The sequence below is a fragment of the Saccostrea cucullata genome, unplaced genomic scaffold (assembly GCF_032062105.1).
Source record: "Saccostrea cucullata isolate Sc308-1 unplaced genomic scaffold, CSIRO_AGI_Scuc_v1 ctg2176, whole genome shotgun sequence".
Taxonomy (NCBI): Eukaryota; Metazoa; Mollusca; class Bivalvia; order Ostreida; family Ostreidae; genus Saccostrea; species Saccostrea cuccullata.
Window position 1 is genome coordinate 64,846 of NW_026923850.1, and position 16,584 is coordinate 81,429.

At 33.6% G+C, this 16,584-nt stretch overlaps 1 protein-coding gene across 1 annotated transcript; it reads left to right on the plus strand.

Annotated features, from left to right (window-relative positions):
- The first annotated feature begins 7,186 nt into the window (after positions 1 to 7,186).
- Positions 7,187 to 9,360, plus strand: LOC134265091 (GTPase IMAP family member 9-like). The gene is made up of 2 exons (XM_062747329.1): positions 7,187 to 7,361; positions 8,261 to 9,360. The coding sequence occupies exons 1-2, from the start codon at positions 7,187 to 7,189 to the stop codon at positions 9,358 to 9,360; spliced, it is 1,275 nt and encodes a 424-aa protein (XP_062603313.1).
- Positions 9,361 to 16,584: the final 7,224 nt, after the last annotated feature.

The following is a 16,584-nucleotide window of genomic DNA, read 5'->3' on the forward strand; positions in this document are numbered from 1 at the left end:
GAAATCGACGGGATTATGATAATTCAAAACTTATTTTAAAATCTGAAGATTTGAGAAGATGTGTAATCTTCGCCATAATGATGATGAAATGAATATATTTAAAATACATTGTACGTAGAAGGCTGCTATTCGTAGTGTCTTGTAAAGAGAATTCATTTGACAAGCGCATTTTTATTCTTCCTGCAAAATATCGTATTGTGTCTAACATAGAGTTTAATAAATGTTTTGATCACGTTTTTTTCGATAATTTCAAGTAGGCATAACAGAAAAAATATGCATTGGATAAAGATCCAGTTTAAAACTTATATTGAACCGTGTCATTGTGAGAAGACAGTGCCCTTAATATATTGATATGTTACAAAATATATCACAAAATCGTGCATGTTTGATTACACAATGTTCAAATCGTGTGTTCAGGGTTTATCTAAAATTTGAAGAAGTCGAAATAATAAACACCCATATTAAGGACACAGGAGGGCGAACTATAACCACACACCGATTACCCCCCCCCCCCCTCCCGCGCATCCCATTCCCGGTGTCGTATTTACAAATCATATCACCTGATTGCACCTGGGTGCAGTGAAGCATATTTTTAAATGGATTAGAACATCTGAAATATCATTAAGATTAATCGCTTTACTGACAACGTGGGATGGGGGGGGGGGGCACATGGATTACAAAATTCATTTATTTTACATAGTTGTCAGGTCTAGATTCAATTTTTTTTACAATGAAACATTGACTACCGTTATTTAATTGGATCTAAATTAATTTTTATAGTAGAACTGCTGTTAAGGTGTGGAGGGGGGGGGGACGTAAATTTTGAAAGCATAAATATTGACAATACATAAAAATTTTGTGTTGTTGAGTTAATGATAAGCAATGACTTCAGAAGTTTACACTACGATAAATTGAGGGTTTTTAAATCTGACAAGGTAGCAAAAAATTGTCAATGTCTTGAAATTTACATTGACCTTACGACGACAAAGAATGAGGAGGGGGGGGGGGCAACCTGCAACCACATAGACAGGAAAATTTACTAAAGCAAAAATACAATATATACTCAGGAAAAACAGGGTGCAACATTGTATCCTTTTTCAGGATCTTCTAAAACGAACGCATATAGAGTACATTGCTTACTCTGATATTTAATTTTTTTTTTAGCTAGACGAAATCACAGGGGTTTGCGTACCTATCAATTTTGCCGAAATTTTTTTTTTATTATTTAATGAAAATTTCGGTATAATTGATAGGTACGCGAATTCCTGTGACGAAATAAAAATGTAAAATAAGATCTATAAATTAAATCCAACGGACTTGTGCGTTTGGACATACCGAGGGGTATCGTATGAAGTTTGCAATTAAGAAACGATACTTGAATTGTGTCTGGGGTCATGTTGCGAAAATAGAACCTGCTCAGCTGTGCAAAGCGACTTGTTTCCACTTCCGAGAAAGTCTATAATAAAGCTTTTAAATTGTTCAGGTACAGATAATCTATTAATTTTTCGAAGATTTGACTGGGATTCTTCGATAAAAGTTGGGCCGGTTTAACAGAGTCCAAGGTCGATCGAGAAAATGGTTTGCAATAGTGCGACTGAGATTCGCATGTCCTACAGCTACTTCTACAAAATTGACCCGAAGGCAGATGAACATCATTTCCGCTGTCAGTTTCCTATTTCAACTAAAAATCAAGATAATTTTTAGAAGCAATCTTTTTTAAATCTTGGAAAACATTTAAAATTTTTTTTTTATTATTTCTAAATTATACACTGTAGCGTGCTTTTACCCCCAAAAGAACAGAAGGAATTCTTAGTATTTTCATTTAGTACTCTTTTGAAAATTTTAATGTAACATTTTTTATCATATACAATTATGGTTTTTCCCTCAACAAAATTGACTATTATCCTTAATTTAGGTTTGCAGAAACGTGTATTACCGGTATTTATGTTAGAACTGAATTGCGAAAAGGTATTTTCTAAAAGAAAAACCTTGTGAAATTAAGAAAGTGAGTTGAGGAATTAGGGTCGCATGAATACTTAGATACCGGCCTAGTGAAAGTTGCTTATAAATTCTATCTTACCAGTAAATATACCTAATACATGTACCTAGTAAAACTATACTTTTAAGGTAGTGATTATATGGACAGTAAAATTTATTAGTTTTCTCAATGACTTAAACTACTTATTTTTACAGTGTTTTGTTTGCGCATTTTAAACTTGCAATCAATGCATAAAAATTGCACGAATTATTATAAAATATTTTTTTTTAACTTTCAACTTTCATTAATTGGTAGTTGTTTTGAAATTCTTAGCTTTTATTTCAGCAAAAACTGCAGTCAAATTTAATTATTATAATATATAAATTTCAATAAAGAAAGTGAAAAAATGTCTCAAACTTTATGACGTCGCCAGGGACATATATGTCCCTCCCGCAGCGAGCGGTAAAAGGACATATATGTCCTTCCCGCAGCCAGAGGGTTAAGCAATTAGTGGAACTGAAAATATGAAAATTAAATCTATATAAGCCTGATCTGACTACAATTGATTCATATTTTTGAATGCATTAATCAATAGTTAGGAGTCTTATTTAATTGATAACTATTAGGTCTCTTATAAAAGCCGCAGTCATGCACTTATACAGGGCCGCGTTTCACAAAACTATCGTAAGATTTGTCCTAAGATAGATCTTACGATCATCTTAGGATCTGACTTATGACAATCATAAGATTTGCCACGTCTGTTTCACAAAACTATCTTAAGTATAAGAAATCTTAAGACAAGTCTTAAGACAAATTCCATTCTTTAATATTACTGGGATTTTTAAGTCTTTCATTAATTTTCCTTTGAAATATTGAAATAATGTGTGTTTCATATAGTTTCTTTCGCAGACAACCCTCCGAAAAACAAAAACAACATTTTATAGTATCAACTTTAATTAACAGTGATTACTGTTGATTAAAACTACTAGTGTATCTGAAACTTTGCAAATTACGTACAATTTTGACAATGACCCCTTTTGAGACACCAAAGCATGTTCAAAGTTCGTTTAAAAGTTAATTCGATGCAGGTGTCTTTGAAACGCTTCAACTACTGCAACAAAATATCGATGCTAACAGATGAAGAGGAGAAACAAAAGAAAAAATTCCAGTCAATTCTACGGTTTCAATACTATTATAAATAAGCATAAAGAAAGCATGTACATTACATATAGCATCAAATATTACAGCATATTGAATTGTCATACAAATATCACATTCTGGTGGATTAATGAGGATACCTAAGAAATTAAACTATTTTATTTTTATCTAATTTGTACGACTGAAAAAAATGTTTACTTGGAAATTAAATCACCACAATTAGAGGCATACAATAATCATTTATATATTGTCTACCACACTAGCTGTAACAAAATAAATAAAACTAAAATTCATGGACTAATGAAATCCAAAAAATTGCACATGATCCTAAGAAGCATCTGGGTTTTTTTTTGGGGGGGGGGTGCGCAATTTCAGATGGGATGGGGTAGAACCTAAGAAAAATGTCTTGAAATGAAGAAAGAGGAAAACACAAAGTATGTACATTTTAGTTTTTCTATCGTATGTTTTTCGGCATTTTTATTGGGGGGGGGGGGGTGTCATTGTTCTGACTGGCCGGATAAAGTCCAAAGGGTTTTTCTATCTCTAAAAACCGTTTTCTTTTAATATCCATTGGTTTTTAGCCAAAATACATAGTCGCAAGCAATACATATTGCAAGTTTCACCTTAGACTTAAGACATGTATCTAGTTGTCTTAAGATTACGATAGATCTTAAAATTATCATAAGATATGACAGTTTCGTGAAACGGCTATGGTGCAATCTTAAGATAATTTTCGGTCTTAAGACAGATCTTAGTCATAAGTTTTGTGAAACGGGCCCCAGGTGTATATAGAAACGTACACTCAATCATATGTACAACCCCTCCAAAATCTCAAAAGTTCAACGATATCCGCTTTATTATAAATTATGATATTTTATACACATGTAGATACTGTCCCTACTATTTTGAAAAGTGCTAGGAGCAAGTTGTGCGCTGTCTATTTTTTCCGTAGTTTTACATTTCTTCAATGCGTATAGTGTAAATGCACATACTTTATCAAAAGTCGGCTAAATCTTATATAATTCCCGGGCAGTGAGAATTTACTCCCAGCACTTTTCGGGTTAAGAAATTTGTCTTAAATAAAACACAATCAATTTCATAGTGAAAAATTATCCGTATATCGTTGAACGTTTACGATCTTTGTATCCGTACATATTTTTTCTAATTTTAAACATGTCACGTGACAAACAGCTGATGTACATGAAGTCGTGTTGGCCGAACTCGGTTGAGACCCCATACATACATATGCATTAGTATAGTTCACATTAAATTAAAACTAATTCTAAAAAAAATATTAATATTAAATTTATTTTTTTCGGAATATTTTAACGCTGATGAAGACTTCACGACGTTTCTCCTGCGATTTGTCACGATCGGCTACGCTTTCGGCCACGCTATGATCGTAGTAGAAGAGGCGTCCATGTGTGAACGGGGGGTTAAAAAGTGTTTCACTGCTATATATTTGTCGAATGGGAGCTCTAATACCTCTAACCATTTGCATTTGACCACCATATTAAAGCGCCTCTGTTGATTATGTAATTTTTGAATCAAAATTTCCCTTGTTCCATTTAGGGGCTATGGCCTTTTTTCTCGTATGTATTTTGGTGTACAACATTCCCAAATAAACTACTACTGAGGAAGAAATAAGGACTCATACTAGTTCTGCCACTTGTCTGATTGAGAATGATTTTTTTAAAACATTTTTTTCATGATGATTGTCTAATTTCTTTACCTTCTGTGGATTGAGGCTGATTGTCATTCATTTAAGGAATATATGCCTTATTTTTGATTTCATGATGTGATCAATCGATTGTGTTGCGTGATTACTTGCTTATTCTGCATAAAATTATCACGCAAGCCAATCGATTGATCCTCTTGATAAAATTGAAAAATAAGACAGTTATTCCTTATATTTACATTTATTTACATACTTTGATTGCGCCAATCCACGTGCTCCAAACCCTGCTTCTGTCTAGCTGTTTGTTCCGCCATGCACGTGGATTTTTTTTTGAACCGCGCCAATACATTGATGGGAAAATAAAGTACATTTTCAATTTGTAATTTTATCTCAGGCAAAGACATTGAAAATGTAAATATTAAGAATTCAAACAAATCTTAGGAAAACAATTTCATGTGTAGGTATTTCCAAAGATTTATTTCTTTCTTATTGATTTTACACCCTATTTGTTCTTTTGTATCATGTGTATTTATAAACACTGTTCACGCTTTTCTCCTTGTAATTTGAAATCATCAATGTATGTAACTGACACACGTCCTTTAGATCTGAGTAAAGCACTTTCAGGCTTTATGAGTTTTGTAAAAAGCCTGGATGCACTTGAAAGACCAGTCGGTAAACAAGTGTACTGATACGTGGTTCCTTTCCATATGAATCTTAAATATTTACGGTCTGAAGCTACATTAACAGTATAATATGCATCATTCAGGTCCAAAGAACCCATATACGCTTTTCTCCTTGTAATTTGAAATCATCAATGTATGTAACTGACACATGTCCTTTAGATCTGAGTAAAGCACTTTCAGGCTTTATGAGTTTTGTAAAAAGCCTGGATGCATTTGAAAGACCAGTCGGTAAACAAGTGTACTGATACGTGGTTCCTTTTCATATGAATCTTAAATATTTACGGTCTAAAGCCACATTAACAGTATAATATGCATCACTCAGGTCCAAAGATCCCATATAACATATTCTAAAATGAGCATAGTCAATGTTTACATTTTTTTGTTTGAAATTCAAAATAACTTGATAGTTACCATTCTTCTTTGGACGCTAAAACACAATCGAGATATGTTCACCAGTGGTCAGTGTGTGAAGCTATTTCCACTTTCCTTTTATCCATTAGCTTTGATAACTGATTGTCCAGAGCAACTGCCTTTGCAGCATTACCTTTATGTTTTCTCACTGAATATTGAACAGGCAATGACGTGAACTCTAATGAATAACCTTTGACAGCATCAAGGATGTATCTGTCTTGTGTGATAGATTCCCACACTTTTATATTCAAAAGTAAAAGCAATAATTTTTACATATTTTAAAAGCAGAGAAAATATCCTTTTTTAAATATATATATTTTTATTTAAATAATTTAATCAGGAAAAAATATACCTATCGTCAGGATATTCGTCCTTGCTTTGGAAAATTGCGTCATTTTCAAAAAGTCATGAATGTCCTCAAAACGTAAAATCCATTCATTACCGATTAATAAGGCTAAAAACTTTTACAGGGTCTGAAAGTAGAGATAATTTCCTAAAAGATGATATATAATTTATATACCTTAATGCTATTATTTAAAATATACAGATGTCCTGTTATCGCGATGTCGTGTTTTAACGCGCTATCGGTCATATTGACCGATGCGGTATAGAAGGGGTTAAATAAAAATTTATTTGATCAATGCATTTATATTTCATTCCTTTCAATTAATTTTTTATTCATTAAATTCTTTTGGAAAACAGAATATCCCATGCATGGATTTGATAATGTATTCCGAATTGTTTAAATCTAGTTCTTGTACAAAGACAGTTATTATGCTCAAAGATGTTTCAAAGTAGATCAAATAAAAAATGAAAAATTTTATAAATATATATAAAAGGTTCATAAAGTACAATGTATATGCCGTCTACCATCACAAGATGAAATATATTGGTAATTTATTTCTTCTTTAGAATCGATATATTTCTCTGCCGTTCTCCAACGAAAATGATACCGAACCAAAAAAAAATCACATAGATACAAGTAATAGAAACTAAATTACAGGAGATAAGTTCAGGCATTTAAAAATGTGATAACTTTTTTCTAAGTCTATATTTTCAAAAAAGAATATGCTTAAAGTTTTCAAGACTATATCAGTTTTCACTCTTAAATGCAACAAAAATATTTTTAAAACTCCTTTTCTTGGCCAAAATAAATGTCAGGGGACGACAGGGAGTAGACAGGGAAGCAGGACAAGCGACAGGGGACGACAGGGACTGGACATGGGAGATTAGAGAATGTCAGGGTACGACAGGGAGTAGACAGGGGAGTCAGGGACAATGACAGAGAACGACAGGGACTGGACAGGGAGAGCAGGGACAACGACAGGGGATCATAGGAGAAAGTCAGGGAGAGAAAGGAAAATGTCAGGGACTGACAGGGGGACAACAGGGGATCTTTTGGAATCTAAGGAAATATTTAATTCAGTAGTGATTGGCCTATTTCAGACTGAAAGTGGATAATTCTTCCACGCGCAGTCGACTCTCGATCTCATCTTATTTGACGCATTTTCTAAAACGTTTTCAGGTTTTTTTGAAGCCGATTTTCTTATAAAATCAGAATCGTCCCCATTGGCCGATTTTCTCATTTTCCTCATTGCAATATGTTGGTCAGCCATCCTTTTTTTACATTGAGTATGTAACATATTGATTGTTGTGAACACGATCTTGGGTCTCCAAAATCTGAGTCTCCTGCGTAGTTACGCAATTTTACTCGATAGTCACGTATACTGGTGGAAAAATCACATTTGCAGTTTACAACAGATAGTTATAAAAATGTAAATATAGTCAATAAATCATTTTTTTTAATTATATAGTCTTATAACTGCAACTGTGTGTGCACATGTATTTTCCCGTTATTTCCGAATCATGACAAGGAGCACATGGTTGGTATTAAAAGTTGGCAGGGGACGTTCACTCCTCCATGACATATGATCCCACCTCTATTGTTTTCGAGGCCCTTGATTGTTTTGCTCCTAATCTGTATTGTTTAATAGGCTTTTGTGCTTGAATACTGTTTTCTGACATTGCTTCGTGCATTTATCATATCTTGTGTGCATCCTATTACATCGTGTGTCCAGTACAGAAAATCTTTGCACATACAAGAATACATTTTATCTAGGGGGTGTTCTACTATATTTCACTCTCTTTAACATTATTCCTGTTGATATAAATATTGTTTAAGATAAGAGGTACTATAAGAACATAAAACAGTTCATTTCCTACTTATAGAATGATTTTATAGTTTCTCCTGAGATTATGTATTCGTGTTAAGGATAAATAAAACAATTTCGTACAGTCGCTCTTGTCTTATCTACGATGAATGTTAACATAAATTTCTACTCTGTGTTTTAGATGAAAAACAAAAAGTACGATTGGTTTTGTTAGGAAAAACGGGCTCAGGAAAGAGTGCAACAGGCAATTCTATATTAGGAGGAAAAATATTTACCTCGCGTGCAAGCCAGGTCTCGGTCACAGAAACATGCCAATCACAAGATGTGGAAAAGTTTGGAGATATTATAACTGTTATTGATACACCTGGTTTTCTTGATACGAATAAAGAACGTAACAGATTGATTAATGAAATTTTGGAATTTTTTGTGGTAGCTGCACCTGGTCCACATGCATTTATAATTGTTTTGGGAACAGCTCGATTCACTCCAGAAGAAGAGCATGTCATAGAAGAGATCGAAAAACTATTTGGAGATTCTGTGTTTAAATATTCCATATTACTGTTCCCAAAAGGAGACGACATGAATGCTGATGGTGTAAACTTTTCTGAGTTTATGAATGAATGTCCATCCACTTTGAAGGGGTTATTTGCCAAATGTGGACAGCGTGTGATTTCGTTCAATAATAGAGCAAGCGAGGAGGACAACGAAAAACAAGTACAAAAACTTTTGGAAATGGTACGAGGAATAATGGATCAAAATAATGGGACATGTTACACAAATAAAGAATTTCAGGAAATCCAAAAAGCAATAGAGAGACAAGAGGCCGAAAAAAAGGAAGAAATGGAAAGAAAAAAGCTAGCTTATATGGCCAACATTGAACTGGAATTCAACAAAAAGTATTCTGAGGAGGTCAGAGATGATAGTGAAAAGTTTGATCGTAACAACTTGATGATATCCAAATTAAAAGAAAGACTTAAATCTACTACTGATCCGATGGAACGTGCCGCAATAAATGAAAAGATTGAAAAATTCAGAGATGAAAATGATGAGTTATCTCAGAAGATATCGAAGGCTGAAAAAGAAAAACAGATAGAAATTCTAAAGAAAAAAGAAGAATTAGAAAGTCAATTGAAATTACATTTCAAACAAGATGCAAAAGAAAACGTGTTGAGCAATTTGCGAGCATTCGGAGAAGGCACTCGAGGGTTGTCGTATGCTATTTCTATTGGTAAAACAGTATGTGATATAGTTATTCAATGTTTGCAGTTCCAAAGACTTTAATTCATTAAGTAGATTTTGTCCTGTTCTGAATTCCTTTTAATTATAATAGTTTTTTAAAGCATTACTTTTCAGCACTCTATGATTTCGAATCAATTTTTCAAAAGAATTAATTATTCTGAGACATATCTAGATTTGCATTGTCTGTAAATGAACATGAATATGTAAATACTCGATTTTACGGGATTTGATACAATAAAATTAATACTGCATAAATAACAATCCACAATTTGTATTAAATAATAACAAATTGTAAATTGTGAATTCCATAATCCACAGGCTTTGTAAAAAGCCCTTATTAAAAATATATATATCATTTTATGGCCGTATACAAGGTCTCATCTAAAAAATATCAAGATTATTATAGATTTGACTTTGAAATTGTGTAACCTTTACTTATTTGCAATAAAATACAGATCGTTGCGGCAACTTTTAAGATAACAGCTATCACTGAAAGAATTACTTCAATGGTGGTTAAGAATGCACATAAAATAATACGGACAACGTACACATCTTTTTGAAATAAACATTCTATTTTCCAAAAATGGTTATGAATGCAGTAAACTGCTTTATGACAACACCAATAAATGGACATGACATACACGTAATTACTTCAAGCAACTTTGATGTCGGAATTTTTTTTTTATATAACTATTTCAATGACATATAAAATATTCGTTGTTCATACTGTAAATCTGATTGTGCAGAAGTCTTTGTTAAAAACAATTTAATCCTGTATTTTAGTCTAATTGATCAGAAAAAATTAAATAACATACAAGTTTAACATAATGACGTATTTAACAGCCAATGTTTTGTTCAAAATGCAGCACATATTGCTTTTTGAATGAGCGTTTCAGACGAAAGAATTTAGAAATCATATTTTGCCCGTAATGGAACTTTTTGAATTTACTTTCTCAACAAAAGTAAATATTATTTTAGTACAAAGCGTTGTGCATGAATTTATCAAAATGTGCACTGTTTTTTAAGTATTTCGTCAGACAATTTTTTTTGAAAATACAATTCAAACAATTTGTCAAAGGCTATCCCCCTCTCCACAACCACCACACGCATGTTTAATTTGTTCAAAAGTCTAGATGGTTAAGTTATGTTGAAACATCGTTTAATATAGAAGGATATGGAAATAACGAACAGTATTCAATCTTAACGTCCATTAAACAAATATACAAAATAAGAGCAGAGCAAACACGGACCTCCGAAACATCAGAGGTGGGATCAGGTGCCATGGAGGAGTGAGCGTCCCCTGCCGACCGGTCACACCCGCCGTGTGCTCGTTGTCATAATCAGGATATAACGGAAAAATCCGTGGTCAATTCAGTGTATAAATAATGGACTAACAATTGGTATGAAAAACGTCAGTCAGCATTTCATTCAATGATAAATTGTATTTGCTGACAAGGTCATTGTATCGACCATAGAATTTACGAAATGATGACTTTAAACGAGACTGTAGAAATTCTTGTATCATCAACTTGCTTGTCAATAATTTACCTCGTCTAAGAAATTGTTCATACGTAGAGCATGCTCAAGCATATCGAATCAACTGAGATATAAATACTCCATATGCAGGTGATGAAGGTATATTGCTTCATAAGTAAGGGAAGTTGACGATAGAAAAGTTAAAGTCATCACGTTTATCATATAGCTTGTTTGTTAGATTACCATTAGTGTCTTTTTCAAGTAAAATATCCAAGTATGAAGCAGAGGTGTCTGACTCTGTGGTATCCTTTATCTCAAGCTCACCAGGATATATCGTGTCGACGTAGGAATGGAAATTATCATTATTGATTGACAATACGTCGTCGATACATCTAAATGTCGAGTTGAAGGCCACAGCAAGTGTTTTCTTCTTTTCACGTAAAAGATTTTGCATAAATTCTGCTTCATATAAATATAAAAATAAGTCTGCTAATAACGGAGCGCAATTTGTACCCATGGGAATTCCAATAGATTGTTGGAATACCTGGTCTCCAAAAATCACATAGATATTGTCAATCAAAAACTCAAGCATCTTCTTGATGTAAACTTCAGAGTACTTATGTGTTCAATCAGAATCTGTTTTAACAAAATAATTTTTCAAATGACCAATGACGAGGTAAGTAAACTTACAAGTTCCTTTTTTTGTTGAAGAAGCAGCTGTCAATGATAGCAAAAAGCCTGGATTCTAATTTGTCGTTGGGAATTGTTGTGTATAAAGTTGAAAAGTCGGAAGTTTTTATGCTGTTGATTTTTTTAAAGTCTTGTGACTTCAAATTGTCCAAATGTTCTTTAGAATTTTTAAGTATCCAAATCTGATTTACACCACTTCTTGAATATATAGTTGTACAGTACTCTTGAAGATTTTCCTTCACTACTGTCAATATTTTAGTGAGAAGTAACGAAAGCGGCTTGGTTGAACATTTACTGGAACCTGCAATGTATCTTTGTTTGTAAGGACTCTTATGAAGTTTCGGAATCCAATATATATAAGGTAGTTCAAATTCATTTTGGTTCTGTGGAATATTAAAAGTATTCAAAACTGACAGGTGATTCTGAAGAATATCTTCCTTAGAAAGAGAAGTATATGTATAAGTAGGATTACCACTTGTAGAATTGAATCCAAGTTCTTATAGAATGCAATTTATATAATGAGACTTACAAACGAAGACAATGTTGTTACCTGCTTTGTCGGCAGGAACCAGTACGTACTGATCGTGTAATCTATCTAATTTTTTTTTCACTTCTGGTTTATTGAACACAGAAGGATTGATGGTTTTCACTTTGCCCTTCAATCTTTTAATACGTGACTTTAACATGGATCTGATAATTTAATCCATTCTGACAAGGTGTCGATGTCTTCTTTTTCATATCTAGCCCATTGTCTGGCGTAATTTTCAACAGAATCCATAATATTTATGAAATTCCGACGCCAGTTGAAGGATCAGGGTTCTCTATATTTAGGACCTTTTAAAATAAGTGATCTAAAGTCCTCATTACAAACTATTTTTACGTCACCTATAATAACGTGTTTAGCAGGACTATAGTTATAGGGCGAAGAAGAACATGAACACGAAAGGGGATTAGTTTTCAGATAGTCGATATCCAGGCCATGTAAAGTGTTTTTGTAATTGAAAAGTTTGGAAGCAATGGTTGATGTATATTTGTAGGAAATACAAAGCGTAGTCTTTAACTTGAAATATGGTGGAATACAAGACTGGACCCTTTTGTGATTAAGAATATTACTTATACATGTATTAACTGCGACAATTCCTTTATTGGCATATTGAAGTTTAATGAAAAGACGGATTGTTTTAGCTGCATTTTCTTCCGTGAATTGTGCGGGTTTAAAAAGCCTATGATGTGCAATATCCATAATCACAGAACCAAGCCTATATTCAGGTGTCGAGGAATCTAAATTTGGATGTCCCTTGGTCTTTTCAAGAAGACTATTTAAAGTTTCAAAGGGACAGAGTAAAGTTTGGTTCGAATATGATGTAGACCTAACTGTTGATTTATATAAGGAAGTAATGAATCAAAAGAGACGTCGTGTATTGCAGGTTTATTGTACGAACGATGTCCATGACTACGCTTACGTCTCTGAGTATTGTTAAAAAGTCTCATCACATTCACATTATTACACTGCGGGCTTGTAAGATTTCCAAGACTATCGACATCGTCAATACATCCATAGGTAAAGGCTGTCCCTAGTTTCCTAATCCAAAATTATTCACGTTGTCTACGGAAAGGTGTACTCAACGACGAACTATTTGTGTGGTGATAAATCTTTTCCAGAATTCTAACTTTTATTGATAAAATAGAATGATCAGGTGAATTAAAATGTTTATATAAATGCTGCTGACCACCATGATTTATTTGAAATCTATGACCTGATATTCTTTTGTTAAGCGATCCCTTGGTTTCACCGACATAAATAAGTCCACACAGATTACATTCTATTCCATAGACAACATTAGAAGATTTGCAGTTCAGATTTTCCCAAGTTTTGGTATAAAAGCTCTGTCCAGTAAGATTACTGGTGAAAGAAGTGTCAGTTATCAAAATGTCACAGGTTTTACAGTTTCGCACAGAACATTTTGAAACAGAAGACATTGGATTGGAAAAGGAATCATGCAATATAATTGTAATAGAAACTTTACACTCTTTCACTTTGGTATATGATGTATTGGTTTTATACCAAAACTGGGAATCTGAAGACTGTACATATGACATATGTTTAATATCCCTGAGGATAATCCGAGGGGCACCAAATGAACTCCTTGAGTCTGTGTCCCTTATAAACTCAACGGAGTGACGCCTTTTTATACTGGGCGACGCGCCTGCCAGTATCATTTCGTTATTATGTGTACTCATGCATGAATAAGTACCGAACGACAAGTATCCTCGGGGACAAATTGTCCACCAGCAGAGATACATGTTCGGTGGTTAAAAGAAGGATATGGAAATAACGAACAGTATCAAATCTCAACGTCCATTAAACAAATATACAAAATAAGAGCAGAGCAAACACGGACCTAGGAAACCTCAGAGGTGGGATCAGGTGCCATGGAGGAGTGAGCGTCCCCTGCCGACCGGTCACACCCGTCATGTGCTCGTTGTCATAATCAGGATATAACCGAAAAAATCCGTGGTCAATTCAGTGTATAAATAATGGACTAACAATTGGTATGAAAAACGTCAGTCAGCATTTCATTCAATGATAAATTGTATTTGCTGACAAGGTCATTGTATCGACCATAGAGTTTTCGAAATGATGACTTTAAACGAGACTTTAGATATTCTTGTTTCATCAAATTGTTTGTCAATAATTAACGTCGTTTTAGACATTGTTCATACGTAGAGCATGTTTTGCGTATCGAATCAACTGAGATATATATAAACTCCATATGCAGGTGATGAAGGTTTACTGCTGCATAAGTAAGGGAAGTTGACGATAGAAAAGTTATAGTCATACATTTATTATAGAGCTTGGTTGTTAGATTACCGTTAATGTCTTTTTTAAGTAAAATATCCAAGTATGAAGCAGAGGTGTCTGACTCTGTGGTATCTTTTATCTCAAGCTCACCAGGATATATCGTGTCGACGTAGGAATGGAAATTATCATTATTGATTGACAATACGTCGTCGATACATCTAAATGTCGAGTTGAAGGCCACAGCAAGTGTTTTCTTCTTTTCACTTAAAAGATTTTGCATAAATTCTGCTTCATATAAATATAAAAATAAGTCTGCTAATAACGGAGCGCATTTTGTACCCATGGGAATTCCAATAGATTGTTGGAATACCTGGTCTCCAAAAACCACATAGATATTGTCAATCAAAAACTCAAGCATCTTCTTGATGTAAACTTCAGAGTACTTATGTGTGCAATCAGAATCTGTTTTAACAAAATATTTTTTCAAATGACCAATGACGAGGTAAGTAAACTTACGAGTTCCATTTTTTGTTGAAGAAACAGCTGTCAATGATATCAAAAAGCCTGGATTTTATTTTGTCGTGGGGATCTGTTGTGTATAAAGATGAAAGTCGTAAGTTTTTATGCTGTTGATTTTTGTAAAGTCTTATGACTTCAAATTGTCCAAATGTTCTTTAGAATTTTTAAGTATCCAAATCTGATTTACACCACTTCTTGAATATATAGTTGTACAGTACTCTTGAAGATTTTCCTTCACTACTGTCAATATTTTAGTGAGAAGTAACGAAAGCGGCTTGGTTGAACATTTACTGGAACCTGCAATGTATCTTTGTTTGTAAGGACTCTTATGAAGTTTCGGAATCCAATATATATAAGGTAGTTCAAATTCATTTTGGTTCTGTGGAATATTAAAAGTATTCAAAACTGACAGGTGATTCTGAAGAATTTCTTCCTTAGAAAGAGAAGTATATGTATAAGTAGGATTACCACTTGAAGAATTGAATGCAAGTTCTTATAGAATGCAATTTATATAATGAGACTTACAAACGAAAACAATGTTGTTACCTGCTTTGTCGGCAGGAACCAGTACGTACTGATCGTGTAATCTATCTAATTCTTTTTTCACATCTGGTTTATTGAACACAGAAGGATAGATGTTTTTCACTTTGCCCCTCAATCTTTTAATACGTGACTTTAACATGGATCTGATAATTTAATCCATTCTGACAAGGTGTCGATGTCTTCTTTTTCATATCTAGCCCATTGTCTGGCGTAATTTTCAACAGAATCCATAATATTTATGAAATTCCGACGCCAGTTGAAGGATCAGGGTTCTCTATATTTAGGACCTTTTAAAATAAGTGATCTAAAGTCCTCATAACGAACTATTTTTACGTCACCTGTAATAACGTGTCCAGCAGGACTATAGTTATAGGGCGAAGAAGAACATGAACACGAAAGGGGATTATTTTTCAGATAGTCGATATCCAGGCCATGTAAAGTGTTTCTGTAATTGAAAAGTTTGGAAGCAATGGTCGATGTATATTTGTAGGAAATACAAGGCATAGTCTTTAACTTGAAATAAGGTGGAATACAAGACTGGACCCTTTTGTGATTAAGAATATTACTTATACATGTATTAACTGCGACAATTCCTTTATTGGCATATTGAAGTTTAATGAAAAGACGGATTGTTTTAGCTGCATTTTCTTCCGTGAAACGTGCGGGTTTAAAAAGCCTATGATGTGCAATTTCCATAATCACAGATCCGAGCCTATATTCAGGTGTCGAGGAATCTAAATTTGGATGTTCCTTGGTCTTTTCAAGAAGACTATTTAAATGTTTCAAAGGGACAGAGTAAAGTTTGGTTCGAATATGATGTAGACCTAACTGTTGATTTATATAAGGAAGTAATGAATCAAAAGAGACGTCGTGTATTGCAGGTTTATTGTACGAACGATGTACATGACTACGCTTACGTCTCTGAGTATTGTTAAAAAGTCTCATCACATTCACATTATTACACTGCAGGCTTGTAAGATTTCCAAGACTATCGACATCGTCAATACATCCATACGTAAAGGCTGTCCCTAGTTTCCTAATCCAAAATTCTTCACGTTGTCTACGGAAAGGTGTACTCAACGACGGACTTTTTATGTGGTGATAAATCTTTTACAGAATTCTAACTTTCATTGATAAAATAGAATGATCAGGTGAATTAAAATGTTTATATAAAAGCTGCTGACCACCATGATTTATTTGAAATCTATGACCTGATATTCTTTGTTAAGCGATCC